We start from the raw sequence: 25,585 nt of genomic DNA, 5'->3' as shown, positions 1-25,585 counted from the left end.
AAAAATTAATTGCTACAATGTTTATAAAGTATCCAATTTATATCTTATGACAGTCAGTCACGTAGGAGATACATTCTGAAGGATTAAGATATACAGAAACACAATGGGGTAATTTTTACTTGATTTATCTTAAAAACATTCAAACGAAAGGTATATTAAATGAATAACTTTTTGCACTTCAGATGCAAACAAATCTCTTCTGAAACAGAAGAGATTATTATTACTTTGCATCTATAAAGATCTTATTTGTAATTGTCTACCATGTCATTTTCTGTTAGAAATTAAACATGGTCTGATTTCAAGACTACAGGAAGATAATTTATACATTGTTTTTCAAATCTGCTAGTTTTTGTCAGGGAGGCAGAGGGAGTATATTAGGAGGGAGTAAGGAGAAACTACAGTGTAAAGAGCTCAAATTTGTTTTTTGATTTTTATTTGTCATCATTGAATTGCTTACCACAAGAGCTCTATGTTCTGCAATTGCTTTTAATTCTGCTTTGTTTTTTTCATACTTTTCTCTTTCTCTTTTTTTCCATTCAGCCTCAGCTTCTGCAATATCTCTAGCAATAATAAAATCTTGATTGTCAAATTTCTCTTTCATTAGTTTACTCAGGAAGTTATTTATTCTTTCTCTCCGTTCCTCCATTAGCCTATAACAAAATAACCATCACTTGTCAAGTCTTCATGAATGGATTTTTTATGGAGCCAATATACTTTATTTAGAGAGTCAGATATTTTATAGTCTTTTACAAGACTGAAAGGGAGCCCCATCGCTCCTTTCATATATTAAGTGGAAATTATTTTTAATACTTTATTTTATACTTTATTTTTAGAATAAAGTCTATTCTAAAAATCCAAAGGGAATAATGCATATAGTATGATCTTGTGTATGTGTGTGTATAGGAAATAAAGTGTAAAATTCTCCACATGAAAAATATTTTTAAATACTTTATTAGACTATCCTACTTGCTCTAATATTGAACACATAGATTATAAAAATAAGTCAAAGGACTTTCTTTAAATTTAACCTCAAAAACAGAAAAAGCTATCAAAATCCTGAATAAATGCATCCTTACTATGCCCTGTCTGCAGTTTATTCATAGTACTTTATTGACTTCATCTGTTTATATGAAGATAAATAACTCTCCTTTTACACTGTGAGATTTCCAAGGTCAGAGACAGGGTAAGTCCTCTCTCTAGTTCAGGGCCAAGCATGGTGCCTGGCACATCATCAACAATAACTACAGGGGCTTCCCTGGTGGCGCAGTGGTTGAGAATCTGCCTGCCAATGCAGGAGACACGGGTTCGAGCCCTGGTCTGGGAAGATCCCACATGCCGCGGAGCAACTACGCCCGTGAGCCACAACTACTGAGCCTGCGCGTCTGGAGCTTGTGCTCCGCAACAAGAGAGGCCATGACAGTGAGAGGCCCGTGCACCGCGATGAAGAGTGGCCCCTGCTCTCCACAACTAGAGAAAGCCCACGCACAGAAACGAAGACCCAACACAGACAAAAATAAATAAATAAATAAAAATAGAATTAAAAAACAAAACGAAACAATAACTACATATTTGTTAAAGGAATGGGGGCATTTTCATTAAGGAAATTGGGCAAAATATACTTTTAAATTTAGTTGTGACGTATTCACTGATTATTGAGTGAATTTGCAAAGCAACATGGGAGAAACAATGAGAAAGGACACAGCACATGCCCCAGGGGAATGACAATCTAAAGTGGAGAAAAGACAATTATGTAAATAGCTATGCAGGCAAAAGTGATAAATGCCATGAGAAAGCTAGAAAATGATGTGGGCAAATGAGAAAAAAGGAAGGCTTCATGGAAAAGGTGACATTTCATCTAGGCTTTCAAAAACAATATTTTAAACACTTCGATTACCTACTATGTGCCAGGGACTATTCCAGGTACTGGGACATAACAGTAAACAAAAACATTAAAAATCTCTACTTTCATGGAGCTTTCACAATAGTTGGGGTAGAGAGACAGCAAACAAAATAAATAATTAAAATAGTGCTGTATCATTCAACAAAGAAAAAGAAAGCAGTTAAAGTGATAAGCAATGTGGGGTGTGGGCTTGTAATTTTACTATATTAGTTTTGTTTGTTTGTTTGTTTTGCAGTACGCGGGCCTCTCACTGTTGTGGCTTCTCCCATTGCGGAGCACAGGCTCCAGACACGCAGGCTCAGCAGCCATGGCTCACAGGCCCAGCCGCTCCACGGCATGTGGGATCTTCCCGGACCGGGACACGAACCCGGGTCCCCTGCATCGGCAGGCGGACTCTCAACCACTGCGCCACCAGGGAAGCCCTGGGCTTGTAATTTTAAATAACATAGGGATGGCCTGAATGAGAAGGCAATATTTGAGTAATGATCTGAAAGAGTTAAAGGAGGTGAGCATTCCCCAAAGAGGGTACAGGAGAAGTCCAGTGTGAGTGACAAAGAGGGAAAGAAAGAGAGAACAGTAAGAGATGAGGTTTGAGAGAGGAGGCTGGGGTCGGCTGGGAATTAGGATGGATGTAGAGCCTTATGGGCCATAGTCAACACTCTAAGTGTGATGTAAAGCCATCAGAGGGTTTTGCACAAGTGAAAAGCATGGTCTAGACAGAAACAGGATGTACTGTAAGTCTCTTACCTCACCTCACCCCAAACTGCTCACTAAGGTAAGCAATGACCTCTAAATCTGATGGGTGCTTCATTTTTAAAATCTCATTTAATCCCTCTAGTGATCTAACACTGATGACTGCTCTCTTCTTACTGAGTCTCCATCCCCCCTCCCTTGCTGTTTCTCTGCTTTTCCTCCATTCTCTGGGAACTATTCCTTGGTCTTCATATTACCTTCATTCTCCATTTGACATTTAACTATGGATTTCCCTAGGGACTATGTCACCTTCACTTCTTACCTACTCCCCCAGGTGAGCTCACCTGTATCCACAGTTCCAATTCCCACTTGTACATCAATGGCTCACGAAGCCATCTCCAGCTCATACCCCTCTCCTAAAGTAGAGATTTTCAGTATTTCCAACCACCTACCACACAGATGTCATCAATATTCCAAGGGAACCCCAACTCACGTGCTCCAAGCTGAAATCACCATGTCACTAAACGCCCTGACATAAATAATGAGACCTTTTTCCTAAAGACTACTCTCATATCACAACTTCTGATTTAAAATAAAATAATTTCAGACAGTACTTTATTAATCACAAAAATTATTTTAGAAGCTGACCTGTGTGTTTCAGCTTCTTTTGCTTTCCCCATTTGTGTAAGACGCTTTTTCGCTTTGATAAATTTTCTAATCTTTTCATCTTCCTCCTCTTGCTGCTGCTGTTCTACAGCTTTGATGGTATTTTTATCATTCAGATGTTCCTTGGAGGAAAAAACTGTGTATTATTCTATCACAAAGAAAAGTATCTTTCAACATATAGATATCTAATACGATATTAAATGTCAAATGGTCACAGCTTCTAATACAATTATTTCTCTCTTGGAGAAATATCCCAAGGAGATAATCAGAGCTGGACATTACGTTTTATGTACCTACCACGCACTTCACCTCAAAGTTATTTATAACAGTGAAAATTGGAAACAACCTCTAAGTAGTCAATAATGGAGAAATGGTTAAATAAATTACACTCTCAAAGACATGGGAAGATACAAATAACATAATCAGTAAGTAGGAGAAAAAAGCAGAATATAAAACATTACCATGGAGTATTTCAGTTTTGCAAATATATATAAATACAAGTTTATAATGAATGTATAACTGGAAGAAATGTATCAAATGTTAACAGTAGTTATCTCTAGGGTATGAGATTATAGGTGACTTTCACATCTTAATTTTCTGTATTTCTTTTCAAATATCTCATTTCTTTACAAATATGAATTTAAAATAATTCTATAATCAGATAAAATACAGTAAATATGTATACATTCATTTAATGTTTGAATAGTTAATATAGTCATATGCTACACAAATTTACAATATTTTAAAAACACACAGTGTAAAGCGTCCTTCCTACCACATCCACCATCTGCCTATTCCTAATTCCACCCACCAGACTCAATTACTGTGAAACTACTTTCTTGTCCAGACTTTCTTTTTGTGCATATACAAAAAATTATACAGATGTATATTCTAATTAAAAAATGTTTAATAGGTCAGTTTTTTAACAAAGAATAAAAATCTGTTCATATCAGCATATTTTTTAAATTAGAGCATCATTTCAGAAGTCCAATATAAATCAGAGGGGTTCTACAACTCTACAACCTGACCTGCATTAGCCATCATAAAAATAGGTGTCTTTGAACACAACAGCCTGGATACATAGATGTATCAGTGCTTTCTGTTACTATAAGTAGAAATCAATTCAAGGTAAAAGTTGTTAGGTATAATATTTAATATTCCACTATATTTATAACTCAGGGTCTACTACGTACCTACTACTCTTAAGTACTTTTTATTTTATGGGATATTACTTTTCAAAGCTGTAATCTGGTTACGAGATGTATTAGTTGACATGAAAAGGTAATGAAAATATCAAACTCTTAAAAGTGATTGTTTTGAATTATTTCTTAAAAACTTTATTTTACTGTTTTTTTCTAAGTTTATTGTAAATGTTCATACAGATTTTTTATAATAAGAAAAGCCCATGGGCTTCCCTGGTGGCGCAGTGGTTGAGAGTCTGCCTGCTGATGCAGGGGACACGGGTTCGTGCCCCGGTCCGGAAAGATCCCACATGCCGCAGAGCGGCTGGGCCCGTGAGCCATGGCCGCCGAGCCTGCGCGTCCGGAGCCTGTGCTCCGCAACGGGAGAGGCCACAACAGTGAGAGGTCCGCATACCGCAAAAAAAAAAAAAAAAAAAAGAAAAGCCCAGAGTTAACACAAAGTTAATCCTGATTTTTAAAAATTGAAAGCCTCAGTTCAAGGTCACCTGGCTAGTAAGTAGCAGTGTTAGCATACAAAACAAGGTCTGTCCTATTCCAAAGTGACTTGGAAAGATAAAAATATTATATCCATGAACAACGAATAAGATCTTATGCAAAAGGAATAATAATATTACAAGTAAAACTCTTAGAAATTAAAATTTTGATAGTTAAAATTAAAAATTCAATAGAAGATTTAGAAGACAAAGTTGAGAATAACTCTCAAAGTCAAACAAAAACCAAAAATGGCAGGAACAATTAATTGCCTACCCAAGAGTCTTTCTTCTCTTCTGCATTAGTAGCAGGACCCAGATTTTGTTCAGAGTGGCAATATGCTCATCTAGAAGACTATATTTCCAAGCTTTCTTTTCAGCTAGGTGTCACTAAATTACAACCAATGAGATTTAATGGAAATTGTTAAGTGGGAGTTCTGAAAAAGTTCCTTAAAAGGAAGACAGATAGTTAGGAAATCCTTTTTTGTCCTTCATCCTTTCTCCTTCTTGCTGCCTGGAATGTGGCCAGGAGCTCCAGCAGCTATTCAAGGCCATGAGGCAATCCTGAGGACAGAAGCCACCTATGTTCCAAGAATAGCAAAGCAAAAAAAGAGAAGCTGTCTCATTCCCCCTTGATTCTGGAGGTACCATATCAGCCTTGGCATGACCACCTCTGCACTTCAGATAAAGGTACTGTTGCAATTTATTTTGTAATTTTTTACATTCTTTATTTTGGGTTTTCTGTTATAAACTTTTGAGTCTTACCCTAACTAATAATATGAGAAAATATTTTTTTAATTAGAGCATCACTTCAGAAAGTCCAATATAAATCAGAGGGGTTCTAGAATGGTAGAAACAAAATAGAAAGGGACAAAATTATACAAGAAATAAAATAAGAAAACCTGATGCATTTATGGGTTGAGGCATCAACTGAGTGCTCAGCAAAATGAAAAAGACCTAAACGAGGTACGTCCCTGTTAAATCTTACAGTTGCAGAGATAAAGACCCTCAGAGCTTTCAGAGAAAGAGAGACAAGGGAAGTAAAAACAAAACACACCAGATCACATACATAGAATGAATACCATAAATGGCACAATACTTTTCCATAGCAATACTGAAAGCTAGAATATTATGAAAACATAAATACAAAACTCTGAATTCTGAACCCAGAATTCTACACCCAAACTATAAAGAAAGCATTACTTTATTTTTTTTTTATAAATTTATTTAGTTAGTTATTTTTGGCTGCATTGGGTGTTTGTTGCTGCACACAGGCTTTCCTCTAGTTGCAGCGAGCAGGGGCTACTCTTTGTTGTGGTGCGTGGGCTTCTCATTGCGGTGGCTTCTCTTGTTGCAGAGCACAGGCTCTAGGTGTGTGGGCTTCAGTATTTGTGGCACAAAGGCTCAGTAGTTGTGGCTCTTGGGTTCAGTAGTTGTGGCTTGCGGGCTCAGTAGTTGTGGCTCATGGGCTCTAGAGCGCAGGCTCAGTAGTTGCAGGACACAGGCTTAGTTGCTCCACGGCATGTGGGATCTTCCCAGACCAGGGCTCAAACCCGTGTCCCCTGCATTGGCAGGCGGATTCTTAACCACTGTGCCACCAGGGAAGCCCAAAGCAACTGTTACTTTAGATGATAACCTTTCCAGATAAGAATTCAAAATTTTTACCTCCTCTATACCCTTTCTTCAGAAGCTACTCAAAGATGTATTTCAGGGGACTTCCCTGGTCATGCAGGGGATAAGACTCCATGCTCTCAATGCAGGGGGCCCAGGTTTGATCCCTGGTCAGGAAACTAGATCCCACATGCATGCCACAACTAACAGTTTGCCTGCCACAACTAAGGAGCCCACCTGCCACAACAAAGGAGCCCACGTGCTGCAGCTAAGGAGCCCTGGAGCCGCAACTGAGGAGCCCACCTGCCTCAACTAAGACCTGGTGCAACCAAATAAATAAATATTAAAAAAAAAAGATGTATTTCAGAAAGATGAAGGAATAAATCAAGAAAGAGGAAGGCATAAGATTCAGGAAATAGGAGCTGAGACCCAGGAAAGTGGCACAGGGAAGCTCCAGAATGACAGCTGAGCAGCAGGCCTAGAGAGCAAACAGTCTAGAAGGAAGAGAAGGACGGAGGACTCTGTATGGGGGAGCTCCAAGAAAACCATAAATAATTTAACATTACTTAGGTGAACATTTGAAAACTAATATCATTAACCATTTGGCAGAACGTACTGAACATATGGAAAAAATTGAGGTATAGAGCTTTAAAGCAAATGCAAACAATGAGAATTATTTTAACCACAGAAAAACATTTATGGAAGCAAACAATTATAATCATAGCATATTTCTTAGCTCTTCAGAGAACAATATTTATAAAATCATAATAATGATTAAACTAAAATTATGCCATGATGATTTGGGGGGAAGAGGTGGATGGGAAGGGGACAGTATTGGGAAAGAGCTAAATCCTCAACTACCAGGGCAGAGAGACAGAAAATGTTTAAAATTGATAAATCAAGATACATATCTTTAAAACTGAATATATTTTTTTAAATATATAGATTATTTATTTATTTTTAAATTTATTTCCTTATTTATTTATTTATTTTTGGCTGTGCTGGGTCTTCGTTGCTGTGCGCAGGCCTTCTCTAGTTGCAGTGAGCGGGGGCTATTCTTCATTGTGGTGCGTGGGCTTCTCACTGCAGTGGCTTCTCTTGTTTGGGAACATGGGCCCTAGGTGCACGGCTTCAGTAGTTGTGGCACACGGACTCAGTAGGTGTGGCTCATGGACTCTAGAGCACAGGCTCAGCAGTTGTGGCACACGGGCTTAGTTGGTCCGCGGCATGTGGGATCTTCCCAGACCAGGGCTCGAACCCATGTCCCCTGCATTGGCAGGCGGATTCTTAACCACTGCGCCACCAGGGAAGTCCCTAAAATACATAGATTATTTAGAATATAATTTTCCAAGAAGCAGAAGGAGTGAAGCAATGACTGCTTCTCTTCTTTTAAGCATTTTGGTGATGTTTGATGTTTTAAATCTGTGTATATGTTACTTAAGAATAAAAAATAACTTTAAAGAAATGAATATAAAAAATTACAAAATAAATTGCAACTACCATAAAATAATTATTACCATTTATTCAGCATATATTAATAGTGCAGGAGATACCAAACACGTATCACCCCATTCATTGCTCATTACAACTCTCATATTTAGGATAACAAAATTCATTTTTAAAAAGTCTCATTCTCTTAATTCTTGTTCATGAATGAGAGCACATCCAAATGAAATAACAGCAAATATAGCTCCCCCCAAAGTACACTTAAAAACCCAACTTAATAGCAAACTTCTTTTCTATACCACTATTATTTATAAAAAACATATTAAAATTTGGCATTGGACTCTGTACATTTTTTGAAGAGATACATTTTTGAAGTATTTTCAACTTACAAAAAATAGTCTCCTGTTTTCATTGATCTCTTCTTTTTTCTTTCCTCTTTCTTTTTTCATTTCTATTTCATATAATGAATTCTGTCGCTTTATTTCCTCAGCATCCTTTTCTTCCTCTTTTCTCCTTCTCTCTTCTTCCTCTTCATGTTCCTTTATTCTGAAGAAAAAAACATAATTATAACTGAGAGCGATGCAGAAAAATAGAATATATTTTAAAGAAATGAATTAGAGTCTTACCTGGGATGATTTGAAACTATAAAGGAGAACTTGTGGATTTCTTTTGGGACAAGAACAGATAGGTAAAGAGCAGTGATTAAAACCAAATCCAGGGACTTCCCTGGTGGTCCAATGGGTAAGATTCTGTGCTCCCAGTGCAGGAGGCCTGGGTTCTGGGAACTAGAGCCCACATGCGTGCCGCAGCTAAGAGGTCCGCATGCCACAACTAAAGATCCCGCATGCCACAACTAAGACCTGGCACAGCCAAAATAAATAAATAAATAAATAATTTTTTTAAAAGAAAGGACATAGGAACCAATTGCAATGTATGAACCTTAGTTGGAATCTGATTCAAACAAATAAATTGTAGAAAAAATTTTTAAAAAATACAAAAACAAATCCAATCTTGGTTAACCCAGGATGGCCAATATCTTCCTTTCTTCAAAATTTGTTTCATTCCTCACCAAAATTAAGTCCTACAGTAGATTCAAATGTTCCTTTCCTTTAGAAAGAACCAGTTAACTGAATGACAGACACTATGCTGAAATGGTGACATTATTTTACAGAAAAGTCCCTAATCCCTACTGCTTTTCAATTTCAGCACTAGAAGATGCTATCTAAGCTATGGATCTGGCCTCTCAGGAGTTGGGGTTTGATGGAAGAAGGGCAACAACTTCCTTACCCAGCTGGCCACTTTGGTTGTTATCCTTTCTCTAGCCAACATTGACTAACTTCTGATGCCTTCTGAGTGGTTAGCCATTAAATGCTGGTTGTCTCACAGGGCTTATGCGTGAGTTCTTCAGAGATCCCTGAGCAGTGTCCTCACTGCAGAGCTCTGATCTGCATTTAGCTCCAGCTCTACCTCTACAACCCACACCCCCCAACCCCACCACCATCACAACCAGGAGCATCCACCATCAGTAGCTTATTGCAGACTCTCCGCGACCACATCTGGCAGTCAATCCTCAGCATACTGGCAAAACAGCTCAAGCCCCCGCCCCCCCCCCCCCCCCCCCCGCCGGTATCTTTGTCTATGTGCCCACGCATCCCGGTCAGCCAATCAACACGTGTGCAGGCTGCTCCACTGGTGCTCTCTATCAGTTGTCTCCAGTTCTTTTTCTTCCTGGGTACAGAGTGGGTAAACAACCCACTTAAATAGACAAAAAGACTGAGGAGTAAGCCTTTCTTTCATATGCACCCAATCATAACATTTTTTTCTTGGTTTCAGGGAGGGGGAAAATTCCCTTCCCTGTGCCACAGAGGACTTCACAGTTAAGTGAGCCAGTAAGTTCACTTTGGTATTATTAAGCCAATTCAGAACAGGTGAGTAAGCAGCCACTTAGAGTCACAGTCACTCTCTTTAGGAGGAGCTAAGAAAAAAGTCACTGTTGGCCACAGCTAAATCAACTTTATGATTTCCCTAAAAATACTAGGTTTTCAAATTTTTATTTATTTGTTTAGTTTGTTATAACTATTTAATAGTATACCAATCTCTTAGAAGCAAATTCATGTCAATCATCAAGATTTAAAGGACATTATAAAAAGAGATGTATCTAATTTTGAGAAAGTTTTTGAAGTTTTAAAATTGCTACTTTAAGGGAAAACAAGATATAAAACATTTGCAATTTTAACATTCCTTAGCAAATCTGGAAATCACTAACATTATACCTATACACGTATTGGACAATTCATTGTTTCAGCCAAAAAAAAATTTACCTATTCTGAGAGTGAATAAGAAAAAATGTCTCTAGTGTCAGTGAAGAGATAATATTGACAAGGATTTATATAACTATTAAAGACTGTCAATAAAGACTTTTACCTTAGTTTGGGTAGACTACTCAACTATCTGCCATAGGTTTAGCTTAATGCAAAGTCAACATTTTGAAGGAAATCCGAGATCCTCTAGTTCAGGGAAGAAATACATAACATTTATATCTTTTTTTTTTTCTGGTGGTACGCGGGCCTCTCACTATTGTGGCCTCTCCCATTGCGGAGCACAGGCTCCGGACGCGCAGGCTCAGCGGCCATGGCTCACGGGTCCAGCCGCTCCGCGGCATGTGGGATCCTCCCGGACCGGGGCACAAAGCCGCGTCCCCTGCATCGGCAGGCGGACTCCCAACCACTGCGCCACCAGGGAAGCCCAACATTTATATCTTTACTTCCAACACCCATGACCATAGCAGACACCAATAATCAATGCAAAACAAAAATCAATGCAAAAATCTTGGTCCTGCTCAGCCCAATGAACTGGTAGCCTCTGCCAAACCATCCGAGCAGAATTTGTCATGAAACCTCTTTGCTACCTCTGATTTACATTCTGAAGCTCCCAAATCTGTGTTGATCTAGCCCAGATCTGACTTGACTTTATACAGATGTTACATAGAACTCCTATAAAAGTGGAAGGGACCCCTACCCAAAATGTGGCTCAGATGACCCTCCACACACCAAGAGAATTTGAGAGAAAGTATTATCACATAAGGGACACCCAACAGAGCTGTGTAGGCATAAGTAGGTCTGGATTGACTTGGGCAAAGCAGAGGAAGTGAGTTTGGGTCTTTATTGTGACTGAGGGGTGAAACTGGGGAAGAGCTCCTGTGCACAGGAGATTTAAATTTCCTACTGGCAACCAAGGAAAAGGCAAGCCCAGGGGCCTTCTTATAAGGCCAAAGGGGAAGGGAGGGTGGGGCCTAACAAGAAGTCAGCAGCCCAACATCAAAAACGAGGTCTCTGGGGCCTCCCTGGTGGCGCAGTCATTGAGAGTCTGCCTGCCGGTGTAGGGGACATGGGTTCGTGCCCTGGTCCGGGAAGATCGCACATGCCGTGGAGCGGCTGGGCCCGTGAGCCATGGCCGCTGAGCCTGCGCGTCCAGAGCCTGTACTCCGCAACGGGAGAGGCCACAACAGTGAGAGGCCCCCCCCAAAAAAATGAGGTCTCTGGGGCTTCCCTGGTGGCAAAGTGGTTGCGAATCTGCCTGCCAACGCAGGGGACAGGAGTTCGAGCCCTGGTCTGAGAAGATCCCACATGCCACTGAGCAACTAAGCCCGTGCGCCACAACTACTGAGCCTGCGCTCTAGAGCCTGTGAGCCACAACTACTGAGCCTGCACACCTAGAGCCCGTGCTCCGCAGCAAGAGAAGCCACTGCAATGAGAAGCCCGCGCACCGCAACAAAGAGTAGCCCCTGCTCACCGCAACTAAAGCCCGTGAGCAGCAACGAAGACCCAACGCAGCCAAAAATATAAATAAATAAATAACTTTATTTTTAAAAAAAATGAGGTCTCTATTACAATAGACATGCTTGATTCTTGAAGAGACAACCCAAAAGGCATCACCACCTGACTATTTTATTATATAGGTACATTCACTACGTCTAAAAGCAAATTCATCCTCCTCCTCTTCTAAACTGATCCTTTTGGTCTCTTGTCCTTATCGTGGTGAACAGTACCAACTTCTTTTCTGTTGCCTATTCTAGAGACTTAAGAATCACACTTAACTCTTCTGTAATCTTGAGACCTCTCATTCATTTATTTAACAACTATTTATTGAATTTCTACTACAACCATGAAACAGACAAACGTGGTTCCTGACCTCAAGAAGCTTACATTCCAGTGGGAAGACAGGCAAAAACAAGCAAACAAAAGCAAGTAAATAGAAAAATAATGTAATTACAAATCCAGGTAATTCTTGTAAAGAAAATAACAGAACAAGGGACTTCCCTGATGATCCAGTGGTAAAGAATCATCCGCCTTCCAATACAGGGCATGCGGGTTCGATCCCTGGTAGATGAACTAAGGTCCCACATGCCACGGGGCAACTAAGCCCACGCGCCACAACTACTGAGCTCACGCGCCTCAACAAGAGAGCCCGCATGGCGCAAACTACAAAGCCCACCTGCTCTGGAACCCGTGCACCACAGCTAGAGAGAAAACCTGCACGTCTCAACTAGGGAGAAACCCCCGTGCTGCAACGAAGAGCCCATGCGCCACAACAAAACATCCCGTGAGCCACAACTAAGACCTGATGCAGCCAAAAAAATAAAGAAAATAAATAAATTTTAAATATATATATATAAAAGAAAATAACAGGACAAGAAAAAGAATAACAATTGAGTTATTTATTTTACATAACAGAGAAAGCTGTTTGGACAGAGCTGTTCCCTAAGACAAAGAAGACCTCTTTGAGCTGATGAGAAGCCCACAGATGAAGAACGGGAAGGTAAAATTCCCAACAGAAGAAAAAGCATGTGAAAAGGCCATGTGGCAAGCAATGATCTGACAGGAGCCTGAGGCCTGGAAGATCAGGGTAATGGAGGTATAATGAGAAAGAGTGGTGGGAAAGGAGTTTGGGAAGTAGATGAGGCCCTTTGACACAAGGCCTTGCCAGAGATAGTCGAGTTTCCATTTTATCTTAAATGAACGGAAAGTCACTGAAATGTTTTAGGTAGGAGAATAATAAAATCAATTTTCATTTTAATAAAATCTCTCTGGATGATGAAAGGAGAAGGGATTAGGAAGAGAGAATAGGAGGCCAGTTAAGAGGTTGAGGCAATAATCCATGGGATATGAGGGTGGCTTGGACTAAGATGACAGCAATAAATTCAAGATTTGTTTTGGAGAAAAAAATCAACATGAATTGCTGATAAATTTGACTTGGGAAATAAAGGAAAATAAAGATGGATTCCTAGGTTTCTGGTTTGAACAACTGACTGGTAAGGATGCCACTAGGAAGTCCACTGTGGGTGTGGAGAATCAATAATTCTGTGTTAGACATTTTAAATCTGAGGTACGTAAGAGATGTCCAAATGGAGATGTCTTAAAGGTGGTAAGATATGTGAAACTGGGACTTAAGGGAGAGTCTGGACTAGAGTGACAAATTTGGAAGTTACAAGATTTAGGATGGCTTTTAATCAGTAGGAATAAATAAGATCACTTAAGCCCTCTTCCCTTATCCAGGAGAAAGTGATGCAAGCTGTCCTATGATGATTTTTCCTTTTCTTGGGAAGCTGATGAGAGTAACAGTAACTGAGTTGTTCTTAAGCAAGGTCTATGGGCCTCTTCCTAGAGAAAGGCTTACCTATCAATAGAAGGAAATAGAATTATTCTTTGTCTATACTCTTAAGTGTCTTTTCAATAATTATGTTTAAGGCTATTGGTCAAAATCCCTCTTTGGGGGGATTTTGGTGTCACTAGAGTCCCTTATTTGCCCTATCCTCATCATGCCCACTGTGAGTCACAGGCAGACTCTTATACTGCTCCAGGCCTACAGCCTAGAGATTGTTTAAGAAGCGTGTGAAAAATCTCACTTTCAGGTACAGGGCCTGCAGCTGTACAGGGTGTTTTAGTCATCTATTGCTGAATAACTAATTACCCCTAAATTTAGTGGCTTAAAACAATAAACATTTATTATCTCATACCATTTCTGAGATTCAGGAAGCTGAGAGTGGCCTAGCTGGGTTGTCCTCAAGAGATTGCAGTCACGATGTTGGAGCTGTAATCAACTGAAGGCTTGACAGAGTCTGGAGAACCAATTTTCACATATCCATTGGCAGGAGGCCTCAGCTCCTTGACACATGGACCTCTCCACAGAGCTTCTTGAGTATCTTATAACATGGCACTTAGCTTCCCCAGAATGAGCAATCCAAGAGAGATGCCAAGGAGAAAGTCACAATGCCTTTTATATCCTAATCTCAGGATGTCACACACCATTACTTCTACCTCATTTTATTCTTTGGAAATGAGTTACTATGTATGGCCCACACTCAAGAGGGAAAGGAATTAGGCTCTGTCCTCTGAAGGGAGGAATATCAAATCTGTGTGGATATATTTTAAATCACCACCAGATGACACCTGGGTAGCACTTGGTAATACAATTAGTAGAGCATGCAAAAGGGTCTTGCCTCTTGGAACCTGCAATTCCCATTTCTTAGGGATTAAAAGAATTAAAATCTGGTCTCTACTCAAAGAGGAGAGTCATCCCAAATTTTGGGAGCCCTTAAGACACATGGCCTACAAGGCACATCATGATCTGGCCCTTGCCTGTCTCTCCGATCTCATCTTTAACATTGCCCTCTTAGTCCTCTATATTACAGCCATCTTGTAGTTATTCAAATCCACCATATTCTGTCTCACCTGTGGGCCTTCACCCATGTTATTTCCTCTGCTTAAAATACTTTTACATCCCTTACTCTTTGCATGGCTTATTCCTACTCATTCTTCAGAATTAAGTACAGGAGCTGATCTGTTCTGAAAAGCCTTCTCTAGACTGAATCATTTGTCCATTTTATATTCTTCCATACACTCTGTATATATATTTCCCAAAATATTTACTATCATAGTCTAATTATTTGTTCCATATCTATACCCTCCTCCCCAGATTGTAAACTTCTTAAGGAAAAAGGACTATTGTATTCATCTTTGTATTCTCAGTGACTAGAATAGTGGATGGCAAACATTGTTCAATAAATGTAACAATGAATGACGATTGAATGAATAAATAAATAGCCTCTCTTGAAATTTTGCTCTGGAATAAACTCTTATTATTCAAGAAAAGGGGAAAAAAATCCTCTTCTTCTCCTCCATTTTCTACCATATAGTCCTCTGTTTCCACTCAGGTTAATACCAGTGCTATGATTCCAATTTTACTTTTGTCTTAAAGAGGCTTTTTATTGGCTCATCACCATTCCTAACAATATTTTAAAGTAACATGCATTCTGAGTTGTATATAACTGACACACGCATCAACATTCAACAGAATACAACATGGTGATAATTTTGTAATTGAATTTCTTGTTTGTTTGGTTTGTTTTTTTACTTTTTGGTCACAGCACGTGGCATTCAGGATCTTAGTTCCCCGACCAGGGGTCAAACCCGTGCCCCCTACAGTGGAAGCTCAGAGTCTTAACCGTTGGACCATCAGGGAAGTCCCGTAATGTTTCTTTTTTCTGTTTTTTTTTTTTAGATTTTAATGGCAGCTTTATGGAGATATAATTTTCACACCATAAAATGCACCCCTTAGGGCTTCCCTGGTGGCGCAGTGGTTGGGAGTCCGCCTGCCGATGCAGGGGACACGGGTTCGTGCCCCGGCCCGGGAAGATCCCACATGCCGCGGAGCGGCTGGGCCCGTGAGCCATGGCCGCTGAGCCTGCGCGTCCCGAGCCTGTGCCCCGCAACGGGAGAGGCCGCAGCAGTGAGAGGCCCGCGTACCGCAAAAAAAAAAAAAAAAAAAAAAAAAAAAAAATGCACCCCTTAAAGTGTACAATTCAGTTGTTTTTAGAACATTTATAGATATTTTCAACCATCACCACTATCTAAATTTGAGAATCTTTTCATCATTCCAAAAAGAGACCCTGTATGACTCACCATTGTGCCCTCTTCCAGCTGCTAACAACCACTACTCTACTTTCTATGAATGTTTCTTAATAAATTTAAGATGTAGGACTTCTGGAACCAAACTGGCAAACCAAGCTCACATGTCACATATCATTCCCCTCCTAATTCCCCACAGTGCAACCAATGGTATGGGGAAAATTCTATACCACTACTAGAAACTAAAGCAAGGTCTTACCCACATACCTGAATTTTCAAGAAATTTTAGGGAAAAATAGGGCAGTTGAGAATGCAATGAGAATAAGTAACACTTGGCCACCATTCGCAAAGACAGAGCCCACTGTGAAGAGTAAGTAAAGGAATTTATGCTGACCTCAGAGCCTAATGGAAAATCTCCTAGACTACACTGAAGATAATCCAAAGAAAGAACTAAAACGAATCCTAAACCTGCCTGAACCTCCACCCTATTGCCAAAGACCACATGAAAGGGGATCCTGGGGCCCAAACACAGCCCACATACAAAGGCTGTAAGTGGGAGGATGTCCTGTAGGTTTTAGCACTGGTCAGGTAGCTTGCTGACTATCAGGCTGCTACCTGTAATTACACCTGAGCTGCAACAGCCAATATAAGAAGAGAGATTTCTCAAGGGTGAATCACTGGTCAAATATTTGCCTCCCTCTGCCAACAGCTCTATCCCTAACTTGCACTAACCCTTGGGTCGCTACAGCACCAAAGAAAAAACTTACAATAAATCCAACATTTCCCTTCTCTTTTTACTAAGGGTTAAAAGAAATGAAGAATACATAATTTGGCAACACATGTATCCTGAGAATTCATGTCTATCTCACTTAGACATTTGTTATTTTGACAAATAAATATATATACCAAAACCTTTTTTTCATAGTAATGAAAAAAGACAGATTTGAGCACATAAAAATAAATATTTTCTAAATACTGAAAAACATTCAGAAAAGGTAACACAAATATGCGATATGTCATATGTAAAAAACACTTATTAATCACGTTTTAATTAATCAATGATAAACATACATTTCAGTATGAAACAACTTACACAGAAGAACAAAGGAGTAACCAATTCATGATAACAAAACCCAAAACAAATGAACATTTACACATGAGAAAATGCACTGCCTTACTAGAAACTAAGAGAAATGTAAATTAAAAGATACCAGTTTTTGCACATTAAATCACAAAAAAAAATACTATCCAGAATTGGTTATAATATAAAGAAAAGTGTATCAGACATCATTAATGAACGCATACTTAAAACCTTCTCAAAGGGCAATTTGGCAGTATCTCTCCAAATGTAAATCCAAATCCATTTCAAGAAATCTATCCTACATAAATACATCTTTGCACAAAAGACATATGCTCAAGGATGTTCACTGCAGCATTGTTAGAAATGGGGCGGGGGAGTGGAATCCAAATTTCCCTCAGTAATAATGTAGTTAAATAAATCATGGTACATGTTTAGTATACAATATGATTATTTTAAAAGATGTGACAGATCCATATTTTCTGGCATAAAAAATGTTCAAGGGGTCTTCCCTGGTGGCGCAGTGGTTGGGAGTCCGCCTGCCGATGCAGGGGACGCGGCTTTGTGCCCCGGTCCGGGAAGATCCCACATGCCGCGGAGCGGCTGGGCCCGTGAGCCATGGCCGCTGAGCCTGCGCATCCGGAGCCTGTACTCCGCAACGGGAGAGGCCACAACAGTGAGAGTCCCGCGTACCGCAAAAAAGAGAGAAAAAAAAAAAAAAAAGTTCAAGGTATACTGTTGAATGAAAAAATAAAGTCACAGAACAATATATAACATCCACGTTAAAAAATATATACACACTTTAAATATGTCCTGAATATAAGAAGTATCAGTAACTGCAATAAAACATCCTGAAGTGATAGCTATAAAACTTTTAGGGACTTCCCTGGTGGCGCAGTGGTTAAGAATCCGCCTGCCAATGCAGGGGACATGGGTTCGAGCCCTAGTGCGGGAAGATCCCACATGCCGCGGACCAACTAAGCCCGTGCGCCACAACTACTGAGCCTGCGCTCTAGAGCCCGCAAGCCACAGCTACTGAAGTCCGCGCGCCTAGGGCCCGTGCTCTGCAACAAGAGAAGCCATTGCAATGAGAAGCCCGCGCACCGCAGCGAAGAGTAGCCCCCACATGCCATAACTAGAGAAAGCCCATGTGCTACAAAGACCCAACGTGGCCAAAAAAACCAGAAAAACTTTTAATAATAGCTATTTTTGAAGAGTTAAATGGGACTTAAAGAGACAAACATTGAATAGAGTGGAAATAAGAGCTTCTAAATTTTACTCCAAATTTTGCTGTATTGCTTGAATTTTAAACAATAAGCATATATTCATTTATTATTTGTAACATTTTTTAAAAATTCTGAAGAGGAGATGAACGTACACTCAAATGTTAACAGTGCCTAATCTGGATCGCAGCGTTTCTGGTGATTTTTCATTTATATTTTATTTTGTTTAATTGTATTTTTAATTCTATAATGATCATGAATTGATGATGTAATGTTTAATTATGAAAATATTTTTTTCTTTAAAAATGGTAAAACTGTCCACCAGAGTATAATTTAATTTTTGGATACATTTATATAATGTATATACATTTAAACTACAGTATGAAGAAACTGGTCTCACAGTGGAGAAACATGGTAGCTGATGGACAAGGAAGAGACTTTTCAGTAAATCCCCTCTGTGCCTTTTCCTATTTGCATGTGTCAGTTACTCAGAAAAGTAAAATAACACACAAATACACCCCCCCATATATACACTACTAGCTACTTTAAAAAAAAGATCAGGTTTGATTTCTATTTACCAACATGGCAAGAATTCATTACATACTGGTAAGTGAAAAAAATATTTGAAAAAATAATACTGTGGATCCAATTTTATTTTATAAAATGTGAGTACACATGCTCAGAAAAAAAGTCTGTATCAGTGGATCAATGACTGCCACAGGCTGAGGGCAGGGGATAGAATTTCATGCAAAGGGGTACAAGAGAACTTTCTGGGGCGATCAAGTGTTCTGTATCTTGATTTGGGGGTGGTTATACACCAATATGCTTTTTATTTTTATTTTTTAATATCTTTATTGGAGTATAATTGCTTTACAATATTGTGTTAGTTTCTGTTGCAACAAAGTGAATCAGCTGTAGCCATATGCTTTTTAAAAGGTGAAGTTTCTTAAATGTAAATTATACCTCAATGAATGTGACCCTCTCCACCACTAACACCAAAAAGAAGTCTGTATGACTACATACCAAAACAATAACAAATTATTGTGTTGGATTAGGTTATTGTTCAAAATGACTCTCTCACTCCCACTTCCATGGGAGTCCACTCCTCTGTCCCACTGATGTCAGCATGGTTACGTGACTTGCTTTAGACTCACGGTGGGCCAACTGTATTTCCTTGCCCTTTGACTTTGAGTTTTGCCATGTGCTTGCAAGCTTGGGCTCAATCTCTTGCATCTGTCAATATCATGAGAAAAGTTTTCCCCAGGTGCTTGCTGTCCCTTCATTCTGGACCTCAGAATGAGGCCCCCATGGAGCAGGATCAGAGCCTTTCTCACAGTAACAAGGAAACACAGCCAGTCCTACAGTTTGAAGACAAGCTACCCAGCCAGGCCCAAAAAACCCACAGATACATGAGAAATAAATGTTTACTGCTGAATGCCACTAGATTGTGTGGTTGTTTGTTATGCAACATTATTTTAACAATGGTAACCAATATATTATCTCTGGGTAAGGTGGTAATAATGATTTTAACCTCTTTATTTTTATTTTTTCTACTTACTAGGTATATTAGCATATATTACTTTTATAATCAGGAAAAAAAAAAGCTATATCCATTATGAGAAAAAGAGGAAAGTACAAAAAAGGTAATTTATGTATACATACTGTTTTAAATGATCTTTGCTAAGAGCCACTCTATCTCTGCGTTGTTTTTCTGCTTTTTCTTGTTCTTCTTTAAAAGCTTTTTCAGCGTTGAGTTTCACTTGTTCCTCCCATTTTTTATCTGATTTTATTTTACTCTTTTGGAAGTCAATCTGTGCATCACGTTCTTTCAAAACTCTACTAAGAAGAAGTCCTGACTACAAAAAAAATTGCAATATTTTAAGAAAATAAAGTCTAATTATATATAGATATGTTAAATATATATCTATAAATACAAGAAAACCCAAGTAGTACATGAAAGTTTTTCACTCTTTCTGTCTGGTAAAATTGATATTGCTTTGCATATTCAATGGCCTTTTTCCTTTCTCCTTGTTGGTGTATTGCTTCTTCCATATCAAGAATTTGTCTTTCTGCCTCTATTTCTTTATCACGTTTCTTTTTGGCTTCAAGTTTCTGTTCTTTCATCCCCTACAAAATGACAAAAGCAGTAGTCTGTTTTCTTTTTTCAACTTAACTTTACAAAATTAAACATATAATATGATAATTTGAGCTTTCCTTATGAGTCTTTATTGTATTTGCATATATCACTAACAAATATGAGGTTACACTTATGAGCTAATCCTTAATTGAATTTTTTAGGTAGTTAACACATTTACATGGTTCAAAATTCATAATATTAAAAAAGTATATGGGGACTTCCCTGGCGGTCCAGTGGTTAAGACTCCATGCTTCCAATGCAGGAGGCACGGGTTCGATCCCTGGTCAGGGAACTAGGATCCCACATGCCACATGGTGTAGCCAAAAAACCCAAAATATATATATATATATATATACACACACACACACACACATATTTTATATATATATATATATATATATATATATATATATATATATATATATATATATATATATAACAAAAGTATGTAGTGGAACTCTCCCTCCAATCCTAACTTCCATCTGCAGTCTCTAAGATAACCACTATTAGTTTCTTGCATTTACTTCCATAGTTCCTTTCTATATTTAAGTAACAAATATATATATATATATATATATTACTACTTGTGTTCCTTTAAAAAATCAACAGTGGCATATTTTACATGTTCTTCTACACGCCTGAGGAGGTAGCCAATGTCCCATGTCAGAAGAAGTCTTTTTCTCCTTTATGGGTCACACTTCCTACGTCTTAAGAAAATCTTACTTACCCTGAATTCTTGAAGATATCCTATGATTTATTTTAAAAGTTTTACTGTTTCACTTTTCACATTTAGGTCTAAAATCCAGCTGAAATTCATTTTTGTATATTCTGTACCATAGGGATAAAATTTCATCTTGTCCATATGTCGATTATCTCAGTATCTGTTGTTGAATTTCCATCTTTTCCCTTCTGATTTGCAATGACATTTCTAGCATATGTCAAATTCCCATATATAACACAGGACTGCTTCTAGGCTCTCTCTGATGATGTATCATTTTGCCAATCTCTGTGCCTATAGTACAGTTTTTATTATTATATTTCCACTACGTTTACTACATTTCTTTTCCTTCTTTAACACCCATGGAGGTGTAAAGTATTAGGTATACTGTGGTACTTCTGGAAGAAAAAAAAAAACAGGGGGTATATTCCACTCCCCATCTATTTATAGACCACGGGCTTTTCTAAAATCAAGTTTTTTAGAGTATAAATTACATATGCTTTCAGTGTACAGTTTTACAAATGCATAAAGTCACTTATAGAACAGTTCCATCCTCCCAAAAAACTCCCTCATGCCCTGTTAGAGTCAACTACCTGCACCCCCTGGCAACTACTGATCTGCTTTCTTTCCCTATAGGTTTTGCCTTTTTCAGAATGTCATATATTATATTGTATATATTACTTATATATCAGTCATGATATAACTCTTCCCTCTTCTAGAAGAAAAAGAATAAATTATGAACACTGTTCCTAAAGCAAGGTAACACAAGCTTTCTGTGTCCCCTCCCAAAGACAAATAATGTACATTGCAACAAAGTAAGGAAATATGCAATGTTGAAAAAAATAAAAGGTGAGAACTCTTTGAACAGATATTATGCTTCCACATAATTTTAAAAATTCTACTAGAAAATAGGAGAAAATCCTGCCTTATAGTTCCTCAAATGATATAGGAAAGTGTAGTGGGAGATGAGAACACCTTTTCTCAGCATTTTCCTCCAGGTGAGACAGTAAAAGGAGTTAGAGGACACCTCCCCACTTTGAAGTAGTTTCCCACTCATGTACATGGAACTAAACTGCAGGTTATTGTACCTCTTAGGTAGAGAATCTTACAGAAGCACAAAGAAGGGCATAGCAAAGACATATGTAGTTCTAGAAAAAGATAGGAAGAGAGACAAATCAAAGGCAGCTGAAAAGAAGCTGCCTTGATTCCTCAAGAAGCTCCTTGGTTCCTCAGTTTCAAATCCTGTGTTTTTGTGCAATCCTCCATCACAACAATAACCAGCATTACCCTGATACCCAAACCAGACAAAGACATTTCAAGAAAACTACAGACCAATATCCCCCATGAACACGGATGCAAAAATTAACATTTTAACAAACTGAATCCATCAAAAAGATAATACGTCATGACCAGCAGACGTTTATCCCAGGAATGCAAGCTTGGTTCAATATTTGAAAATAATGAATGAAATACACCATATAACAAAGTGAAAAATTAAAACTTCATGATTACCTCAATAGATATAAGCAAAAGAAAAGCACTTTAAAAATCTAACATCCATTCCTGTACAATAAGTCAAAAAGAAAAAGAAAAAAAAGAAAGAACTAAAAGGCACCCAGATTGGAAAGAAGGAAGTAAAATTTGTAAAACTGTCTTTAACTTTTTTTTTGGCTGTGCTCTGCAGCATGAGAGATCTTAGTTCCCTGACCAGGGATGGAACCCGTGCCCCCTGCAGTGGAAGCACGGAGTCTCAACCACTGAACCGCCAGAGAAGTCCCTGTCTTTACTTTCTGACATCATGATTGTCTATGTAGAAAATCTGATGGAATCTATAAAAAAGCTACTAGAACTAATAAGTGAGGTTAACAGTGTTGCAAGATACAAGATCAACGTAGAAAAACTTAACTGTATTTCTATAGCTAACAATGAATAACAAATTGAAATGTTAAAAAATCATTTATAATACATAAAAATAGTAATTACTTAGGGATAAATATGAATAAGACCTATACCCTAAAAACTATAAAATATTGCTGACATAAATTAAATAAGACCTATACAAATGGAAGAAAAACACTGTGTTCATGGGTCAGAAGACTCAATACTGTCAAAATGTAAATTCTCTCCAAACTGATCTAGAAATTCAACACAATCCCAAACAAAATCCCAGCTGGCTTTTTCATAGAAATTGACAAGCTGATTCCAAAATTCATGTAGAAGCGCAAAGGACCCAGAATAGCCAGAACAACTTTGAAAAAGAACAAAGTTGGAGGACTAATACTATCTGATTTCAAGACTTATTATTACAGCTACAATTCTCAGATCAGTGTGTTATTGAAATAAAGATAGATGAATAGATCAATGGAACAGCAGAGTCCAGAAATTCCCCCTGCACATATATGGACAACCAGATTTTCAACAAATGTGCAAAGGCAATTCAGTGGGGGAAAGAACAGTCTTTTCAACAAACTGTGCTGAAACAATTGGATATTCATATGCAAAAAAATAAACATCAATCCATACCTCACTTCTAAATATAGACGATATATATATTTTATATATATATATACATATATATATATGTGTATATATATATATATATATATATATAAAAAAGATCTAAAACTTTAAACTTAAACACAGAAGAAAATCTTTGTGATCTTGAGTTAGGCAAAAATTTCTTAGGTAAGTCACTAAAAGGATGATCCATACAAGAAAAATCGATAAACTGGACTTCATTAAAATTAAAAACTCTGCTCTTAGAAAGACACTGTAATGGAATATAAAGCCAAGCCATGAACTGGGAGAAAATATTTTCAAATCAAATATCTAATAAAGGACTTGTATTCAGAATATATTTTAAAATTCTCTAAACTCAATAAGAAGACAAACCCAGCAAAAGATCTGAACAGACATTTCACTAAAGAAGATATACAGATAGAAAATGAGTTCATGAAAAGATGTTCAACATCACTGTAATTAGAGAAATTAAAATTATAATGAGATACTTCACACCTATTAGAAAGTCTATAGTTAAAAAGACTGAACATAGCAATTCAGCAAATATGTGGAGGAAACACATATTAGAACTATGTGTTCTAATATGAATTAGAACTATCATACACCGCTGGAGGGAATGTAAAATTACGACTACTTTGGGAAAGAGCTTGGAAGTTAAATGTTACAAAATTAAACGTACAGCTATCATATGATTCTACACCAAGATATTTACCCCAAAGAAATGAAAGCATATGTCCATACATAGACTTATACACAAATGTTCATAAGCAGCTTTATTTATAATAGCCAAAAATTGGAAACAGCTCAAACGTCAATATTTGCTTGATGTCAAACTATCAACAACTGAGCAGATAAACAAATTGTGATATATCCATATAATGGAATACCACTCAGCAATAAAAATGAATGAATAATTGATACAAAAACATGAAAGAATTTCAAAATAATTGTGCTGAGTGAAATTTATAATAGACAGCAGATCAGTAGTTGTCTGGAGATACCGGAGGGGGCATGGGGAGGAGTGAGAGGGAATAAAATGGGGTATGAGGAAACTTTTTTATGGTGATGAATATATTCATTATCTTAATTATAATAATGGTTTCAGGGCTATATAAATATGTCAAATCTTAAATTGTACACTTTAAATATGTCCAGGTTATTGTATGTCACTTATACTTAAATAAAGCTGTTGAAAATGTGTTTCAATGCATTTTAATGATATTTTCTATGTTAAAAATACTTATAAAAGAGCACTAAGAAACAAGAGTAAGTCTTCAGTGCACACGTACTCCTGGGTGGTTAATACTTACTGCATATGTATTAGTCCAATGTTTTACCACTTCTTGGGATCGGAAATGCATTTCTTTCTTTGCCTTTCTTTCTGCACGAAGGTGTGCTGCTTCTCTTGTCAAACTGTCAAGGCTATCTCGAATTCTTTCCCACTCATTGTGTGGAATTATGGTGACCTGCCGGAGATCTACTTTGCTAGGCAGAAGAGGTGGATAGAGGACTTGATCTTCTTCACAGTTCTTTACTTCTAATAAATTTTTTAAAATAAGTATTAAAAACTTTTGAGAAGAGTTTGATATTTTTTCTCACACATTTCTATATTGGCATGATATGTGGAAGCTGTTTCAAAGAATAATTTTATTCTTGTTATCTTAAGAACAGCTGGGAATAAGTGGAAAGTATACAAGACCTTGAAATCAGAAGACATAGATTTGAGTCCTTACTTAGTCAATTCCTTACTGTGTAACCTGGGCAAGTCATTTAACTTCTTGGAGTCTCAGTATCAACATCTTTAAAGTTGAGATCAATAATACCTACCCCAACAGGTTGTTATAAAAGCATTTTCAAAGTTAATCAAGCAGCAGTTTATAAGTGGATAACTTTGGGGAATGTTCATCTTTTGGGGTTGTAGACATTGCACTTGTCTACTCTATATAACCCCTTCCTAACTGAGTAATAGCAATGTAATTTGGAGAACTGACTACAGTCTCAGTCTTGGGGTGGG

At 37.9% G+C, this 25,585-nt stretch overlaps 1 protein-coding gene across 3 annotated transcripts in view; it reads right to left on the bottom strand.

Annotated features, from left to right (window-relative positions):
* The window catches only part of CFAP210 (cilia and flagella associated protein 210), a 36,935-nt gene that overhangs the window by 6,748 nt on the left and 4,602 nt on the right, over window positions 1-25,585 (bottom strand). Inside the window, exons 2-7 of one of the 3 annotated variants that reach the window (XM_067741597.1) lie at window positions 24,882-25,105; window positions 20,150-20,323; window positions 19,859-20,052; window positions 8,378-8,534; window positions 3,242-3,381; window positions 458-650 (exon numbers count right to left, since the gene is read on the bottom strand). In XM_067741597.1, the coding sequence (XP_067597698.1) occupies window positions 458-650; window positions 3,242-3,381; window positions 8,378-8,534; window positions 19,859-20,052; window positions 20,150-20,323; window positions 24,882-25,105 (1,082 nt within the window). Of the gene's footprint in view, window positions 1-457; window positions 651-3,241; window positions 3,382-8,377; window positions 8,535-19,858; window positions 20,053-20,149; window positions 20,324-24,881; window positions 25,109-25,585 lie in introns of all 3 variants that reach the window. The other 2 variants (XM_067741596.1, XM_067741598.1) reach the window with 2 other exon arrangements.

This window comes from Pseudorca crassidens, chromosome 6 (genome assembly GCF_039906515.1).
Source record: "Pseudorca crassidens isolate mPseCra1 chromosome 6, mPseCra1.hap1, whole genome shotgun sequence".
In the NCBI taxonomy this organism is placed as follows: Eukaryota; Metazoa; Chordata; class Mammalia; order Artiodactyla; family Delphinidae; genus Pseudorca; species Pseudorca crassidens.
The sequence above is the reverse complement of the archived record's forward strand: the minus strand, read 5'-3'. Positions and strand labels throughout refer to the sequence as shown.